Source organism: Rhinoraja longicauda, chromosome 5 (assembly GCF_053455715.1).
Source record: "Rhinoraja longicauda isolate Sanriku21f chromosome 5, sRhiLon1.1, whole genome shotgun sequence".
In the NCBI taxonomy this organism is placed as follows: domain Eukaryota; kingdom Metazoa; phylum Chordata; class Chondrichthyes; order Rajiformes; family Arhynchobatidae; genus Rhinoraja; species Rhinoraja longicauda.
The window spans coordinates 44,384,145-44,403,070 of NC_135957.1; the positions used below are offsets into that span (position 1 = coordinate 44,384,145).

Genomic DNA, 18,926 nt, shown 5'->3' on the forward strand with positions numbered 1-18,926 from the left:
TGGCAGGCCAAGGAAGCCCTCCACAGCTGATGACAGAAGAATTTTCTCTACAATAAAGATAAATCCTCAAACACCTGTCCGACAGATCAGAAGCACCCTTCAGGAGTCAGGAGTGGATTTGTCAATGATCACTGTCCACAGAAGACTTCATGAACAGAAATACAGAGGCAACACTGCAAGATGCAAACCACTGGTTAGCTGCAAAAATAGGATGGCCAGGTTACAGTTTGCAAAGAAGTACTTAAAAGAGCCACCCCAGTTCTGGAAAAAGGTCTTGCGGACAGATGAGACGAAGATTAACTTTTATCAGAGTGTTTGCAAGAGCAAAGTATGGAGGAGAGAAGGAACTGCCCAAGATCCAAAGCATATCACTTAATCTGTGAAACATGGTGGTGGGGGTGTTATGGCCTGGACATGTGTGGCTGCTGAAGGTACTGGCTCACTTATTTTATTGATGATACAACTGCTGATAGTAGTAGCATAATTAATTCTGAAGTGTGTAGACATCCTATCTGCTCAAGTTCAAACAAATACCTCAAAACTCATTGGCCGGCATTTCATTCTACAGCAAGGCGATGATCCCAAACATACTGCTAAAGCAACAAAGGAATTTTTCAAAGCTCAAATGGTCAAGTCTTGAATGGCTTATCAATCACCCGATCTGAACCCAATTCAGCATGCCTTTTATATGCTGAAGAGAAAACTGAAGGGGACTAGCCCCCTAAACAAGCATAAGCTAAAGATGGCTGCAATAGCGACCTGGCAGAGCATCACCAGAGAAGACACCCAGCAACTGGTGATGTCCATAAATCGCGGACTTCAAGCAGTCATTGCATGCAAAGGATATGCAACAAAATGCTAAACATGACTACTCTCATTTACATGACATTGCTGTATCCCAAACATTATGGTGCGCTGAAATGGGGGGGACTATGTGTAATCACAGCTGTAATTTCTACTTGGTGAAACCAAAATGTATAAAAATGGCCTTTATTAAAATCTGACAACGTGCACTTTAACCACATGTGGTTTTTTTTCTATTACAAACCTCAAGGGCGGCACGAGGGCACAGCGGTAGAGTTGCTGCCTTACAGCAACAGAGACTCGGGCTCGATCCCGACAACGGGTGCTGTCTTTGCGGAGTTTGTACGTTTTCCCCGTGACCGCGTGGGTTTTCTCCGAGACCTTCAGTTTCCTCCCACACTCCAAAGACATACAAGTATGTCGGTTAATTGGATTGGTATAATTGTAAATTATCCCTAGTGTGTGCAGGATAGTGTTAATGTGAGGGGATCACTGGTCAGTGAGGACTCGGTGGGCCGAAGGGCCTGTTTTCGCACTGTATCTCTAAACTAAACTAAATTGTGGAGTACAGAGGCAAATAAATAAATGATGGGTCTTTGTCCCAAATATTACGGAGGGCACTGTATTTGCTTATCCAGTCTTTCAATTTGCCTTATCTGGACTTTTGACTCTTACTCAGAAAGATGCTTGTCGCAATATTTGCGAAGCATTTGAATATATTTAGAAAAATATTACATCTTTCTTCCATTCAGGAGGTGAATTTTCCATTGTTTGAAATAAAGGTTTACATATAATTTAAACAGCTAAGAGGAATCTGACAGCCTGAGTAAATTATCTCTTAATATCTTCCGTTTTTATTGAGCATCTCCCAAAGAACCTGGATTTTAATTTGACTTTTTAAAAAATAAGAAATTATATATGTGAACGGTCGGTGCATTCTCTCTATATTTTGTGTGTGTCAACTTGCCTACCTTTTCATGAGGTAGGAGCTCTGATTGCTCTTAGCTGGAGTACTTTCTCGGAATTCCAGCAGTTTCTGTCTTTGTTCCTGAAAGTTGTTTGAGAACAGGCTGACCCACAAAGTTCCTCTCTTGTTTGTCTCCTCGCCTGCTGTGCAGATGCTATGTGAAGGGATGGCACGCATGTAAAGAGGAAACCCACTGGGTTAAGGGAGCAGGCAGGGAGCTGCTCAACCCTCCCCCTGCAAGTGAGTCCTTGGATTCAATGGAGGTGGAACTTGCTGCTATGGGTTTCTTCTCAGTGTGTATCTTCAATCATGGTCCTTTCAGCTGCCTACGGTAATGGATTTCTCCCCTTATCCGACTTTAGATTAATATAAAACCTTATTTTAAATAAAAGATGAAAGTTACACCAGGAAATATCAGTTTTGATTAACCTTGCTCGTAATGATGGGTTTAAGTGGAAAACACGCAACTCAATGTAAAAATATCAATGAAGAAACATTTTTAATAATACTGCGCTTTCTGAAAATCTGACAAATGCTGGAGGTCAGGCAGCCTCAATGGAGAGAGAAAAAGTTAATGGTGCGGGTTAATGAACTTTGCTTCAGAACTGGGAATATTTACAATCTTTAAAAGATTATTAGGTGGGTATATGATTGAAGTGAAACACTGGTAAATGGAACTAAGTCAGGTGGACATGTAGACGTCTGAGGAAGGGTCTCCACCCGAAACATCACCTATTCCTCCAGAGATGCAGTCTGACCCACGGAGTTACTCCAGCTCTTTGTGTCTATCTTAATTCAGGTAGACAGCTTGGCCAGCCTTGATGAGTTAAGTTGAAGGACCTGTTTCTGCACTGCATACCTATGACTCTATGCTGGAAGAGAGGAATAATGAATACATTGGACAAGAGCGGAGCATCTTGGGAAAGTTGAGCAGGACAGTCAGTATCCCAGAAAGTGAAAATAGGAATTACGTCATGACCGATCAGGTATTGAGAAACAAATCCTGCATTTGCTGAAAAGCTGAAAGAGAAACGTCAATGAAAGCCTAGATCTATGTCCATACATTAGGATATTCTCCCTAATCCTGCTACCTCCCAATTTTCCTTTTTGGTTTCTTTTCAATCAAATTTTTGACATTTCAATTGAACTTTCAGTCAATCCTGCATTTATCTCTTTATGGGATGTATTACTTTTCACAAATCATTCCATGAAGCATTTTGGTGCAATTGATCCACATAAGTAAGTAGTTGCTGTGTGGCTGCTGAGTGCAGTAGCAGTATGTGACTCCAAGGCTCTGTGGTGGATGTCCTGAGAGGCAGCAAGCTCCTTTATCTTGCAACAGAAGTTGGTGAAGGCCAACATTACAGACCAACATAGCTTGTCGAATGAACTTCATCAAGCTGCAGCTGATTTGTCGACAAGTCCGACAACATTGCAGAAAGATGATCAGGACTTTTCATTTATGGTGGTAATCTCTAAGTGATAGTTGGAGATGGTTTCAGCTTCCGAAACACTCTTCCTGTTTCTTGTACATTTTTGTTTTGTGGAGTTAGACGGGTGGAAACTCGTCATCGATGGCCAGGGACGTTGGGTGCAGTTTGCTTCCTCCCACACGCGGTCTGGGAAGGTCCATTCCTTATTCATGGCTTGATCAAATCCTGGAAGCAGCTCTTGTCGGGTTCATCAGTGTCCCTTGTCACTTTACACTTTAAAGCAGAGTGACATTACTACCTGAAACTGTGGCCATGTCACCAAACTCGTGGATTTTCGCACTCGTAGAGTCACACAGCCGCGTGCACCAAACCCTCTGCTCACTGCCACTTTGCAATGCCACTGCTGTCTCTCTCTCTCTCATTTGTGGACAAGTGTTTGGAACCAAGAAACTCGCTGTGTGAAGGAGTGAGCACTGTGGCAAGTTGCACTCCTCTCCCCAGCCAATATCCTACTGTTTGCAATGCAAGTCAGCTTGCTACCTACTTGACTTTGTACCTTCAAAATGGCCAAACTATACATAAAAAGCATTCACTTCAAAACTTACGAGAATATGTTCCATTTTTTGCTGAAGTTTTTCTAAAGTAAAGTACTTCTCAGATATTTCATGTTGTAAGGCCATGCATTTTTCATTATCTTTAAAGTGAAAATGCACATTGTGTTTGATTGCTGTTAAATGGAACTTAAGTCTTTTTTTGCCATTGTATTTATTAAAAGTGCACTCAAATCTGGGTAATTTAAAGCTTTGCACTCAATTGAGAACTAGTGAGATCTATTATCCAGAATACAGGAGTCCCCTTAGATTACACGAAAGCACATCTGCACATGTATTAAACAGCTGTTAAAATGCTGCCCTTGGGAAACTGAGCTTTGCACTGGAGGTAACTGGACAAAGGATAACTTCCAATAGCTGTCACCCCCTTCCTCCCCCCCTCACTTCCAGCCAATTAGCCCAGATTTAGCACAATAATAGCTTCTGAAAACTGCTGGCGGAGACACAAAATAGTTGCAGATGTGCTTATTGGTAATTGAATTTAAACTCTGAAGAATCGGGCATGGGAAATCTGAGCTTTTCACACGTCTTTGTTAAATGACTAAAAGTACTTCAGAACATGAATCAAACCTTGTAACAACTGTTGTGACAGACTGTTAACAAAATTTATGATCAAACAAAGAATTCAAGGTATAGAGTCTTTACACTAGAGACTTAACGAACCCTTGGTCAGAGAGCCAGATGTCTGTACTTTGCTATCTCTAATTGGATAAAAAGTAAAATGTATTTTGATTTTACTCAGCATAGGGGATGTGTGCTGAGCAGATGAGTGCTTTCCGTACATTTGTACATTGTTTCTCTTGTTGGATGTAGGGGAGTGGAGTTGGGAGAGAGGGAGGATTCACTTGCAGGTCATTTTTCTTTGTTTTGCTTTTTCAAGTTTCTCCTTCCACTCGCAGTTCTCCAGGTTGACAGGGTGACGTGCCAAAATTCTCCTCCAAATGAACCGTGTTTGAAAGTACTTCAAGGCAAATGTACATTTAACAAGATTATGCACACAGCTCAGATTTCACATACTGAGTCTTCAGAGTTAAATTCGGTTACCAGTAACATCATCAGTAACTGTTTTGAGCCTACAACCTCAGATGGTATTAACTAGGATTGACATAAAATGCTTGAGTAACTCAGCAGCTCGGGCAGCAGCTCGGGGGAAAAGGAATAGGTGACGTTTTGGGTCGAGACCCTTCATTGCATAAACTAGGATTGTGTTAGCTAATTACAAATTAATATCCAAAAGTAAGAGTGTGCTAGATGGATAAAATATATACGACCAGATATCCAAGGTACTTAAGTCATGGCCATTCAAGGGCTCTCTTGGTTGATGACTATCTGCAAACAACAATCTAGAATATATTTTCTTTATTAAAATGCAAGTGATTACTCTGTATGAAGGGAAATTTGGAATAATTGGTTGACTTTTGATGGCTGCTGCTATAAATTTGTATTATATTTCTTGTTTGAAATAAAATGCTGATTTCCACAGATTGATCATCGATGGCATTTCTGCTGATTGATTGTGTGGACGCATGTGTTTGTCTTGTTGGTTGTTAGCTCATGTTTCTCTCAATCAGGTTTGCCATGTGTTTTGCCATGGATCAGTCTGAAGAAGGGTCTCGACCCGAAACGTCACCCATTCCTTCTCTCCTGAGATGCTGCTTGACCCGCTGAGTTACTCCAGCATTTTGTGTCTACCTTGCCATGTGTCCTGTGCTTTGATGCAGAGCACTTAATATCAGACGAGGCTGAAGATCTTTCTCAGTAACTGACCATGGCAAAGCTTGAGGGCCACATTTGTTTCAAATGACCGGCTCTGCTTGTAAAAGGATTGTGGGATCATCAGTGGTTTGTTTGGGGGGAGGGGTAGAGGTGGAAATGTGGCAAGTAACATTGCTTGGCTCCTGTCAGTGAAAAATCACCAACTCCAGTATAAGAGTATAAGATAATCTAACCACCTCTTCATGCACTCTCATGCCATTAGTTTCTTTGGGATCATCAATGACAAGAAACTCCACTGGGTCTGCTGCATAAAGACTGCAACTTTCTCAATGAGGGGTGTCTGTAGGTGTCTCGTGTTCTAACTTGAATTTTAAACTTTGTTGATCGTTGTATGGCTACAAGTCTCTTTCATTGTGAAGGCTAATTTATGATTCCCTTCCACTTCCAAATGGGTCACGATCTATAAACACAACTGTGATCTGGCCAGTTTCAAGAGATGGGCTCCCTGTGCTTTCAAGCTGGTTGGATCCCATTTGTGGTTGTAGATTAGTTTCAGTACCCAAATGAAGTTATACTTTCAGCATTTTCATTGAGCCTTTCCCTGATAATTAATTAATCAATCAATCAGGGTCTTTCTCGTGACTCTTCATGAGCAGACAGCAGTAGGAACCAGAGCAGTCTTGAGAAAGAAAAGTGAGATACCTGTGGAGAAAGGGGACGGAGCACATTGAGCTGTTGGGTCAGAGGATCTGGAAATATTAAAGAAGGCAACTGTGAAACTGAAGCGAAGCCGAATGGAAAAAAGTGAAAGAAGGCAACAGTGATCAAGTGGAGGCATGTGGGAAAAAGGAGGAATGAGTAAATAGAAAACAGTAGGGTTAGTTACAGGGAATTGGCAAGTGCTCTCAGGACCGCGGTGTTGATGCAACACAAGGCTGGATTGGATCTCTGGCCTGTCATTGTTTTGACTGCAATAAAGGAGAATCCATTTAACACTTGGGACTCTTTTCACTTGGTTAGTGTTGTTCTTGCACTTATCGAAGGGTGAAGTCTGAAAGTTAACACTTAAATTATGCATCTGGTAGGTAAATTAATTGCATGTCATTCAGCTTCTGAAAAATTTCAGCTGTTTCATTCTCAACTAATCTAATGGCAATCAAGTGATGGGTATTCCACACAATTGTTTGTAATTGTGCCGAATTCAGGACTTGTCTCGAATGATAATTTAAGAGCCCACGAGAAAACAGATGCAGAAAGTGCTGCAGATTATTGGCCCTGAAATTGAGTGGGAGTTCCGCTGGCCTCCCAGTGTACAATGCAACAAACTCCCAGGGCGATGCAGCATATGCTTCTTTGACTCCTAATGTTATAACCAGGGGCTGCTAGATTTATAATCAGGCTTAGCCAGCACCACCGTATAGTTAATGTTCCAATACGTTGGAACAATTTATGCTATCATTTATCCCACACTATGTTATCTAATATTTTCATTATTAACTGGTTGGTGTCGTATTCGTGAGGTACAAATATTACCACAGATACAGTTGGCAGATTACGTGTAACTAATTTTCTAATGTAATTTTTATGACTTTTTTATTCTGGGTGGATGTGTGGAGTATCCAAGGATTGGATGTGATTTCATTTTAAACATGTGAAAATAAATGGTTTGGATCATCTGACCGATCCAACTGTTCCGATACTGGATTCTTCATCGGAATACATCTGACTCTCTTCTGTCCGTGTTATCCTCTGGGAAAGAGGGAAAAATAAGTAAAATTCCAAAGGCAATTCATAGTAAGTTTGGAGCAAGACAGTTGAAACCCGTTCTGGAGGTCATGAGGGATATGGTGTTAAATACAAATGTGTTATCCCCCCGCCCCACCCTCATCTGCATCTGATCGACAACTCAACATGTGCACAGATGAAGAATCAGAGGGTGATCTCCCTCCTATGCTCTCACTTTCTCTTGTACCAGAGCAGATGCCTGTAACCTGTATCAGGAAAAGATGACCAGTTGGTTCGGAATAGCTGCCGTGGAGGAAGAGCTTCTGCCGTCTGCTATTGCATTTATTTCATTGTTATTTCCATGGAATTTGGAATGTGGGAAAATCTGACTAAGCTGATAAACTATATTTTATTCGTTAAAATATTTGCAAACTAAACCATCTGGTTTGCAATGAAGGCTTGTCATGTTGCGGTGTATTTTAGTCTGCCTAATATAAAGATGAGAGAGCATGTAAGAGATGTTTGTGGAAGTGTGTTAGCATGGATTGAAAACTGGCTGTCTCTTGGAAAGAGTGGGAATAAAAGGGTCCTTTTCAGACTGGAATGAGGTAACTTGTGGAATACCAAAGGGATCAGTTCTTGGCCTGCAGTTGTATTTACATTAATTACCTCGAGGAAAGAACAGGGTGTAAGGTGTCCAAATTTAATGAAGATAAAAAAACTGGGTGGAAGGGAACGTTGTGATAAGAATACTGCGATGCTGCCATAGGCGATGGATGGATGGATGGAGTGAGTGAGATTGGCAATTGGAATTTAAAGTGGGGAAGTGTGAGGTCATGCACTTGTCAAAGAAATTAAAAGGCAAATTACTATATAAATAGTGAGAGGCAAATGAATTGAATACAGAGGATCCAAGTGGGGTTTTTTTTTAAATCAGAAAAGGCTAGCAAGCAGGTGCAACAAGTAGGAAAGAAAGGAAATGGCAGTTCAGCCTTCTTTGCAAATAGGTTGGAATTTAAATGTAGGGAGGTTTTTTGTAATTGCACAGGGTGCTGGTTGGGCCACATCAGGAAAACTGCATAGTTTTGGCCCCCTAAACCAAGAACAATAGACAATAGGTGCAGGAGTAGGCCATTCGGCCCTTCGAGCCAGCACCGGGAAATAAACAGTAAGAGGAAAGGCATTGAGACGTGACCTGCATGGGTTTTCTCTGAGATCTTCGGTTTCCTCCCACACTCCAACATAGAGATATGTAGGTTAATTGGCTGGGCAAATGTAAAAAAATTGTCCCTAGTGTGTGTAGGGTAGTGTTAATGGGATCGCTGGGCGGCGCGGACCCAGTGGGCCAAAGGGCCTGTTTCCGCGCTGTATCTCTAAAAAAAAATCTAAATCAGTGGTGGTTCTTTAATAGTGTGCTTGTGAAGGTAGGCGGAGAACTCTTTATTTCAGAACTGCAATGAGAAAGGAGGATAGACACAAAAATCTGCAGTAACTCAGCGGGACAAGCAGCATCTCTGGAGAGAAGGAATAAGTGACATTTCGAGTCGAGACCGTTCTTCAGACTTGCATCTGCAGCTCCTTCCTACACAATGAGAGAGGAGGTGATGGCCTGATTACCCCTTTGCCCAGGCAACAGCCATTATCATTTTCTGCAGTGAATTCCAGGAGCGTTCCACCTATATCCCTCTCTGGCTTTTACATTTCATTCTTCTTCTCTCCTTATCTGACACCACTTTATCACATACTCCATCCATTTGCCAAACAAACCCTCTCTCACCTGTCTCCACCGATCACTTCCCAGGGTTTGTCCAGCCCCCACCTCTCTGTTCCAGCTTTCTCCCACATTCCATCAGTCTGAAGAGGGGCCATGACCTGAAATGTCACCTGTCCGTTCTGTTCCCTGATGCTGAGATGTAGTGTGGATGCTCCAGCAATGGAAAGCGTACCAGTGCTTTGTGTTTACCAGTTGCAGCTTGTCAAACTCTATAAGTGCTCCTGCATAAATGTTCGGATCTATAAAACTTCAGTTTGGCTAAATAGTGTGCATCGCAATGGGCGATTGGTATGTTGTTCTTATCATGGAAACAGAAACTCTGCCTGTGCGATTTCTGCAGTTGCTTGGCATGGCGGGTTATACATATGATTGCAATTTCACGCTTGTTAAATGCCTGTCGTATTATTAAAGCTCCTCTCTTCTGCTTGGTAATAAGGTGTTGATAATGATCAGTGCTGCAAGGACATTTTGACTTGGGGTGTTGAGACTGTAAGTGCATTCGGCAAAGCAGTGAATTAGTTTGTTCAATCTGTCCCTGTGTTTGCAATGACAATAGACAATAGGTGCAGGAGTAGGCCATCGGCCCTTCGAACCAGCACCACCATTCAATGTGATCATGGCAGATCACTCTCAATCAGTACCCCGTTCCTGCCTTCTCCCCATACCCCCTGACTCCGCTATCCTTAAGAGCTCTATCTTGCTCTCTCTTGAATGCATTCAGAGAATTGGCCTCCACTGCCTTCTGAGGCAGAGAATTCCATAGATTTACAACTCTCTGACTGATTTTTTTTCTCCTCATCTCTGTTCTAAATGGCCTACCCCTTATTCTTAAACTGTGGCCCCTGGTTCTGGACTCCCCCAACATTGGGAACATGTTTCCTGCCTCTAACGTGTCCAACCCCTTAATAATCTTATATGTTTCGATAAGATCCCCCCTCATCCTTCTAAATTCCAGTGTATACAAGCCTAGTTGCTCCAATCTTTCAACATACGACAGTCCCGCCATTCCGGGAATTAACCTAGTAAACCTACGCTGCACGCTCTCAATAGCAAGAATATCCTTCCTCAAATTTGGAGACCAAAACTGCACACAGTACTTCAGGTGCGGTCTCACTAGGGCCCTGTACAACTGCAGAAGGACCTCTTTGCTCCTATACTCAACTCCTCTTGTTATGAAGGCCAACATTCCATTGGCTTTCTTCACTGCCTGCTGTACCTGCATGCTTCCTTTCAGTGACTGATGCACTAAGACACCCAGATCACGTTGTACGTCCCCTTTTCCTAACTTGACACCATTCAGATAATAATCTGCCTTCCTATTCTTACCACCAAAGTGGTAACCTCACACTTATCCACATTAAACTGCATCTGCCATGCATCCGCCCACTCACACAACCTGTCCAAGTCACCCTGCAACCTCATAGCATCTTCCTCACAGTTCACCTAGCTTTGTATCATCTGCAAATTTGCTAATGGTACTTTTAATCCCTTTTAATCCAAATTCTGAAAGGGTGTCCAATTTACAGCTTAAAACTGTAAGTAACAACAGTGTAAAGTTTGAATATATTCTAAACTGAAATCTGATGTGACTTCAGTGTCAAGTGTAATCTAAGATGATATTCAAATATTCTTGTGAGATGTTAAATTCAGGCTTCTGTCTTTGCATCTGTACCCATGGGTTTGAGGAGCTCTACCCCCATTCAGAGCACTTCAGCCCTTGCATCTCCCAGCTGGTATTGGTATTGAGTTATTATCGTTGTGTGTATTGAGATACAGTGAGAAGCTGTCAGTCCTGTGTCACGCTAACTCGCAATCAGACTGTAAAAATCGAGTGTCACCTCTGGTTATTGTGCCATGCAGTAAAATTCAGATGGCTGCTTGTGGGTCTGCAAATGATTTCATGACATTTGTCTGCATTTGCATGATCTATGACCAGAAGGACATGAGTAAAGCAAAATTATGCAGACGAACAACAGGAGTATGGAGGACCCTTTTTGCTTCTTGGGGACTGTTGAAAGGAATTTAAGTCCTTGAACGCAGCACTAGAGTCGTGTCATCACAGATGTCAGGCGATATGTTCTTGAGAGGCTGCTGCTGGTTCCCCCTATGTTGCTCATTGGACTGTGTTACACGGCTTGGGTCATTTTTTCATCTGTTGTTTCCCTGCTGTTTGTGGCAAAGTGTATACACACACACACTCTCTCTCGCTCTCTCTCTTTTTTTTCTCTTGCCCGTAGTGTGTAGGACCGAAGTAGTGCACGGGTGAACTTGGCCGGCACTGACTTGGTGAGCCGAAGGGCTGCATCCACACTGTGTTTCTGAACTAAACTAAAACTCAAGCAGTCACAGGGAGAATGTACAAACTCTGTACAGACACCTTTAGTCAGGATCAAACCCGGGTCTCTGGTGCTATAAGGTAGCAACTCTACCGCCACGCCACTATGCCGCCCATGGACAATGTTGTGCCGCTCTTCAACAATTGCCTGGCTGCAGGTGAGAGGGGCCTTCCCATCAGATCCTTCATGCACAGTTGGGGCAAGCTTCCTTTTGCATACTTCATGCACAGTTGGGGCATACTTCCTTTGAGATGGCTCCGGTGAAGGTGAATCTGCCACCTGTCTTGTAAAAGGAATGTCTGGAAAGGGATGCCGTGGTCCGAGGAGCTGATTTACATAGAACATTGTCTCCTACGGGCTGTTCTCAGGGTCAACATCACCCACTACTGCAAGATCATCAACCAAGTGAAAGACGCTCTTTGGTCTCTCCAAAATGTGGTGATTTTTCCAGCGCAAGTATTTGACCACAGCCGGACATTGCAGACTGGCCCATCCTCTTTGATGAGGGACACAGTGAAGCATGGTATAACTGCTGCAAAGACTCTGCGGGGAAAGGCCAGAATCCAGGGTCCTTCCACCATGGTTTGTTTGAGGGGAAAAAATTGAATACATGCTGACTTAATGAAAGAAGTCCTGCATTGTTGCGTTGTAAATTTTCTGACTGTAGAAAAGTATATATTTTTAAAACCCACACATGATGTTGAGAAGGGATGCATCACTTCTGCATTCTTGCCTTCTGGAATAGTCCATCAGCTGCATCTGAGAATTTCTGGCTGTGTCTTCTGATAGTAACATGTTTATTAGCTTTCCTGCTACACATTTGTTTCGCTGGACAGCCAGCCTCTTAAGCTAGTGTAGGTGTTGGACATGTGCAGCAAATGACTGGTTCCTGCATCCCAAAAGATGTTGTTTCAGTTTGAGGAAAATCGTGTCTATTGTAAATTCTGATTGGGGTTTTGTCCAAATAGAAAATCCAGGATTTACCTGCTCCTGACAGACAGACAGGCCGGTAGACTGTTTCCCCAAAGGGCACACCCTTTATTTCTGCCTCTATTGCCAAATGTTTGTCAACTGCGTCACGGACAATGAGATTTACGTCAATTATTAAAAGATAGTTCATTCTCCCCTTCACTGTCTTACAGAGGTCATTATCATGGTGGGAAAAAAGAAATAATTTGCATGTGTCACATCTTTCACTGCCCTCGAGACCTTTTTACAGAATGATGGAAGCACAGTCACAGTTGTGTTGGGACCTGACCAATCCAGTGAGTTCCTCCCAACAGCAGTACGGTACAGAACAACAAATCTGGTAACTTTCAGTGGTCTTGGCCAGGGCACTGAAGCCGGTTCTATTAAAGTCTTGGAATAAAAATTTCCAAAAAAATCAAACTAAACTTTATTCAGGATAAAAAATCTGTGCACAACAAGAACCGTGCAAAATTCCTCTGACATTCTCCATGCCTATACATCCATTCGGGAGTGCTATACTGTATTTGGTAGTGTTCCCAAAACCATACTTATACCCAGCATCCTTGCCACTCATGTGGCCCCCTGGGGGTGATATTGCTTCCCACGTTTGAGGGGCATCTCCACCACACCTTATCCACCAATGTCCAGCAGTGGAAGTACTCGAGACTGTGGTTCTCCCTCACATAGCCTTGGCGTTGGCTGCACCAAGCTTCAGTGCGTCCTTCAGCATGTACTCCTGCTGTCTGGAGTGGGCCAGTTGGCAACATTCTCTGAAGGACATTTCACTTGGCTGGGAGATCAACAAGGTACAAAGAGCATCTTTCACGGAGTTGACGACCTTCCATTGGGACTTAGAAATGTTAACGGTTTCTGTTTCTGTAGCCGCTACCTGAGCTGCTGAGTGTTTCTAGAACCTTTTGTTTTAATTCCTACTTTTCAATTCGATCTCTCCAAAAGTAATCCTCAAATGCTTCGATTGCTTTTCTTATGGCATTACTAATCTGTGGTACAACCTTCACTGTTTGCTGCACTTGTATTTCAAGATCCATTTGTTCATCCAAACTGCCTCCAGTCACAACTCATGCACTTCCTCGGCTTTATCTGTATTACACTTCACATGTCAATCATTTAACATTCTGCATATTTGTAAATGTGGAGATGAGGCGGAAGTGAATGATGCACTTGGTGGTCAGGCAGCTGGGGAAGGTAGTGAAGATCACTGACTGTTGTAAGATATGTTCGGTGGAGCTGTGTAGGAGACAACAAAAGGATCTGAATCTCAGAAGAGAGAGAAAAGAAACTGCAAGAAATATGGGATACAAGATTGAAATACCTATTTCTCTGAAACTGTTAAATTCATTTGAGAGTCTGAAGGAGGGTACCAACCCAGAATGCTGTCTTTCTGTCCGTTCTCTCCATAGATTCTGCCTGACCTGCTAAGTTCCTCCTGCACTTTGTGTTTTGTTCAAGATTCCAGCATCTGCAGTTTCTTGTGTTTAAAAATTGTTAAATTAATTGAATTCTGAAATAATTGGAGCTGGTGTCACACCTTTCACAAGCTCTAGGTCCCAAAGGCCACCCGCGGCTAATGCAGTACCGTTGATTTGTAGAAAATATGCCAGCCCGACTGCTCTCAGCAGGTTCAGTATAACAGTGCTGTTATACTGGTCAGAATTAATTTTTTGGTGGATTTGCTTCTGATGACCAGGGGAGAGAGTTAACGAGGCTTAGAGTGCTAGTGATCCAGAAAGGTGAACATAGGGCTGGCCCAAGTGAGTGAAGTTGAAAGTACACCAAAGATCTTATTTAGACCAACTAAAGGTTCTTGCAGCATTGTACATCTGCAGTGGATTACTATAACTGATTATTGCAAAGGTACAGAGAATTGTTGAACTGGGTGTAAGTGAGCTGTGTGCAAGAAGGAACCGCAAATGCTGGTTTACACTGAAGATGTAGACTGATGAAGTGTCTCGACCCGAAACACCACCTATTCCTTTTCTCCAGAGACGCTGCCTGACCCGCTGAGTTACTCCAGCACTTTGTGTCTATGTATGATGAGGAACCAGAGAAGAATTTGCATTGAAATTTAAACTTCGGACTCCTATGAGCCATGAGTAAAATTGTGGATTAAACTTGAGAAATAAATCTAAATACACATCGTACCATTTTATCCTACTTTTCACTTTCTGGGTTTTTAACCTTGATCATTATTTCTAATTGGGGTACATACACCGATCAGCCAAAACATTATGTCCACATGGCTAATATTGCTGTTGGTCCTCCGTGTGCCGCCAAAACAACGCCGACCCGCTGACGCATGGACTCTACAAGACCCCTGAAGGTGTCCTGTGGTATCTGCCCCCAAAACATTAGCAGCAGATCCTTCAAGTCATGTAAATTGCGAGGTGGAACCGCCGTGAATTGGACTTGTCTATCCAGCACATCCCACAGATGCTCAATTGGATTGAGATCTGGAGAATTTGGAGGCCAGGGCAACATCGTAAATACTTCATCATGTTCCTCAAACCATTCCCGAACAATGTGTGTAGTGTTGCAGGGCGCATTATCCTGCTGAAAGAAGCCACTGGCATCAAGGAATACCATTGCCATGAAGGGGTATACCTGGTCTGCAACGATGTTTAGGTTGGTGACACATGTCAAATTGACAACCACATGAATGGCCGGTCCCAGGGTTTCCCAGCAGAACATTGCCCAGAGCATCACACTCCCTCCACCGGCTTGTCGTCTTCCCACAGTGCATCCTGGTGCCATCACTGCCCTTGTGCATCGATGAGCCATGGGCGCCCAACACCCTGTCGCCAGTTTGTGGTTTGTCCCTCCTCGGACCACTGCGAGGTGCTCACCACTGCTGACTGGGAGCACCCCATAAGCCTTGCCGTTTCAGAGATGCTCTGACCCAGTCATCTGGACATAACAATTTGGCCATTGTCAAAGTCGCTCAGGTCTTTACTCCTGCCCATTTCCCCTACATCCAACACATCAACTTCAAGAACTGACTGTTCACTTGCTGCCTAATATATCCCATGCCTTGACCGGTGCCATTGTAACGAGATAATCAATGTTATTCACTTCACCTATCCGTGGTCATAATGTTTTGGCTCATCGGTGTATAAGCATTTTGAAGATACCAGATAACATTGTTAATAACAGATAATATTACAGATTCATGCATTCTGTCATTTCAAATAGCTTTGGCTCAAGCATTGAAACAATGGCTCACTGTGATTTTAAACAGTAGATCAGCTGAGTAGCTTGTCCCATCTACAGAATGTACCACACCAGCTCACCTGGCTAGCCCTAGATCTCAATCACCAAGGGAAACAAAGTCAGCGGTCAAAAGAACAGAATGCTGTAAGAACTCAGAGCATCAAGCAGCATCTCTCGAGGCCAAAGCTCTGTGTCGGCATTTCAGGTCGAGACCCTGGAAACCAAATCTGTGGAAACAAAAGCTCTATTGACATTTCAGGTCGGGATGCTGTATCAGGACTGAGAAGAAACCACAAAAGCAGTCAATATATAGCAGTGTGTACGGCATGGGATAGAGTGTGATTTGTGATGGGTGGAACACGAGTGGGCAGATGGAAACCAGTGGGGAAAGGAAGAGAAAAGGTGAATTTCTTATTTAAGTCAATTCAAGGATAGATTTTTTGCATTTGACATCTATTCCTCCTGGACATAGCAGATTAGTTGACAGAGATTAACAATCCTTTTGCATGTGTTGTTCCAAGGACAATTAGAAAACTCATGAACTGCAGTCAAGATTCAGCAGGAATACTTCAGAAATGAACAAAATTTTGAATCCACAATCACGTGGTGGAGGGAAGAGTGAAATAATAATAATTATTATTATGCAAAATGCTTTATCCTCAGCTTGAATGTTCCTCACATTGTGCATTGGATTTGTGCATTTTGTACTTTGATCAATGTATTATCGATGTATTTTGTTAAAAGCTCTTGGAATGACAGGAGGGAGAATTCGGGCACTGAGCAGGGACAATTGAGTGTAATCATGCATAGTCCTCGCGTTGACACGATAGCACGCCACAAAAAGCTTTTCACTGTATCTAGGTATACATGACAATAAAAAATAAACTAGACTGAATGGAGAAAGATCGGAAAGTGGTGACTGAAACGCTGGGTTTTACGGTGCGTGGTGAGAGTGGTGAAATTTGTATCAAGGGAAAGGGGAGAGGATCCTTGAGATGAAGACCAGAGGTATTGCATTAAAATGGAGCAGAGAGAAAGACCAGGTTCAGAAGAGCAGAGACATGGGGGCTGAAGGAGGTTTGTAGAGATGTGGTGGAGTGAGGTAATGGATTCCATTGATTAATGGTATTCCCATGGTTTGTGGCATCTTCCAAACTGTATTCATTTTATATCAGCGTTGTGATGGATGCCCAGACATCTGTCCTTACCTTTGTGGCCCTTTCTTTCTTCCTTTCATTCTGAGTCTGTGATACCAAATCGTTTTGCTAATTATCTACCTTTTAAATTATTTAATCCAAATTGTTCTATCATGATTTAACTCAACGCTTTCCTTGTTCTGTTTTACAGGAGAATACGTGGAAGGATTGACTGAGCATGATCTACTCCTGATCCACTCATGTCGGCAGTGGACCACAGTGACAGCTCACAGCTTGGAGGAAGGCCACTATGTGATTGGACCAAAGATCGACATCCCTTTACAATACCTAGGTAAATTGGGAAATTTTGTGAACAACTTGAACATTGCTTCTTTCTACTTTTGTGTGTGAATATGTATACATCACGTTGTTGGAGCTTAGATTCATTTCCATCTCAGCAAATGTAATGGGTTTTTTTGTTTGTTGTGATTCAGGAAATAAAGAAACTGTGGCACATCCCTTTCTGACTCAATCACTTGCCACTCAATCTTCATTGTTGAATTCATCACCAGGTGTCATGTAGCACAATGGCATTTGATTGGAACAGATTTAATGTTGAAGCCTTTTCTATCAAAGAATGAGCAAATATTATAAGTAAAACAGGGATGCACAGATGAACTGCATCGTAAATAAATTCTTGCTTAGCCTGAGTGGATAATATCGACGTTTGGAATCCTCAGCTCCAAGTTAAGCCTGGACAGTGCAAGGTTTGATCTAAGCAAATTTTGATATTTGCAGATTCCTAACAATAACTCTATTTCACAAGCATACTTAGTTAGTTTCAGTTTAGTCTATTGTCGCGTGTACCGAGGTACAGTGAAAAGCTTTTGTTGCGTGCTAACCAGTCAGCAGAAAGACAATACATGATTACAATCGATCCATTTACAGCTTATAAGATCCATGATACGGGAATAACATTTAGTGCAAGGTAAAGCAAGCAAAGTCCGATTAAGGATAGTCCAAGGGTCATCAAAGAGGTAGATTCGCAATGGGTCTCGCTGCTCGAGTTCTCGTAGCGCCAGGACTCGATGTGTTTGGTCTTTGGGTGCCGGGCGTCAAAGTGAGGACAGATCTGAAAGGAGTTTCAAAAGGTCATAGTTAAAGTAAGAAATGTTGCTGTGGGAATAGAGATTTAAATGCGTGGAGCGATTGTAATATGAGTTTGCAGATCTGCTTCTGTGACTAGTACGCAAATAGTCACCTGTGTTGGGCGCCATCTTGGAAGCAAGAAGCACTTGTTCTTATTCTTCAATAAATTAGTGACATTTTTTGGGTGGAAACTACTATTACTGCTCTTAAGCCTATTGTGCACATATGTAAGGTTTTTAAAAAAGTGCAGTTAGAATCACAAAATGTGGAAAACCAGTAATTCAGGAAGCTAATGTGGAGAGAGCAGAATTAACATTTCAACCATTGAGGTGTCATGAAACACTAACTCTGTTACTCTCCCTGCAGATGCTCCCAGAACTGCTGAACATTTTCTATTTTATTTCAGATTTTATGAGTCTGCAGATTCTTTACTTTTCAGAACATTATAGCAAAGAAATATCTAATTATTAACAAATACTGTAACAGCTTGAAAACACATGGAAGTTGATATGTGTTGATATGAATAAAGCTTCTTCATGTCCTGCTCCATACTGTATGGAGTTACTTCATTGAAAAGCCTGCATGGAATGTTAATGAGTTTTACACCAAAGAGCTGTGGGAGTGTTGTGTTTATAGTGGATGGTAGGTTCTTGCAAAATAAGGTCACTGGTACAGAATCAAGAAGAAAGTAGCAAGGGAAGAAATGTCAACGATATTTGATTCTTTGCATTTTGCTTTGACCATAAGAACTAATGTTACCCCAGCTGAAAAGCTTGCTTGCCAAAAATTGCGTTGTAATTCCAGCATGTTGCTCTGAGTCCAATGGCAATTGGTCGAGATAGTGATAGTCCTTGAAGACAATTTCAGCCGAAAGAGTGAAATTTCTTTTCAATGATGCTGAAGAGGAGATGGTTTAGAGCTTCAAGTTCCTAGCTGTAAGTATCATTAACGATTTGTCTCGGTCAAACCACCTCGATGCAATGGCCAAGGAAGCACTCCAACACCTCGGCTGCCCCAAAAAGGGAAGGAAATTTAGCATGTCTCCAGTGACACCTGCCAATTTCTATAGTTGAACCAT

General features: G+C 42.4%; 1 protein-coding gene across 3 annotated transcripts in view; it reads left to right on the top strand.

Annotated features, from left to right (window-relative positions):
* The window catches only part of gareml (GRB2 associated, regulator of MAPK1-like), a 131,748-nt gene that overhangs the window by 22,792 nt on the left and 90,030 nt on the right, over nt 1-18,926 (top strand). For 2 of the 3 annotated variants that reach the window (XM_078399401.1, XM_078399402.1), the window contains exon 2: nt 16,911-17,051. In XM_078399401.1, the coding sequence (XP_078255527.1) occupies nt 16,911-17,051 (141 nt within the window). Of the gene's footprint in view, nt 1-16,910; nt 17,052-18,926 lie in introns of those variants that run through there. The other variant, XM_078399403.1, reaches the window with a different exon arrangement.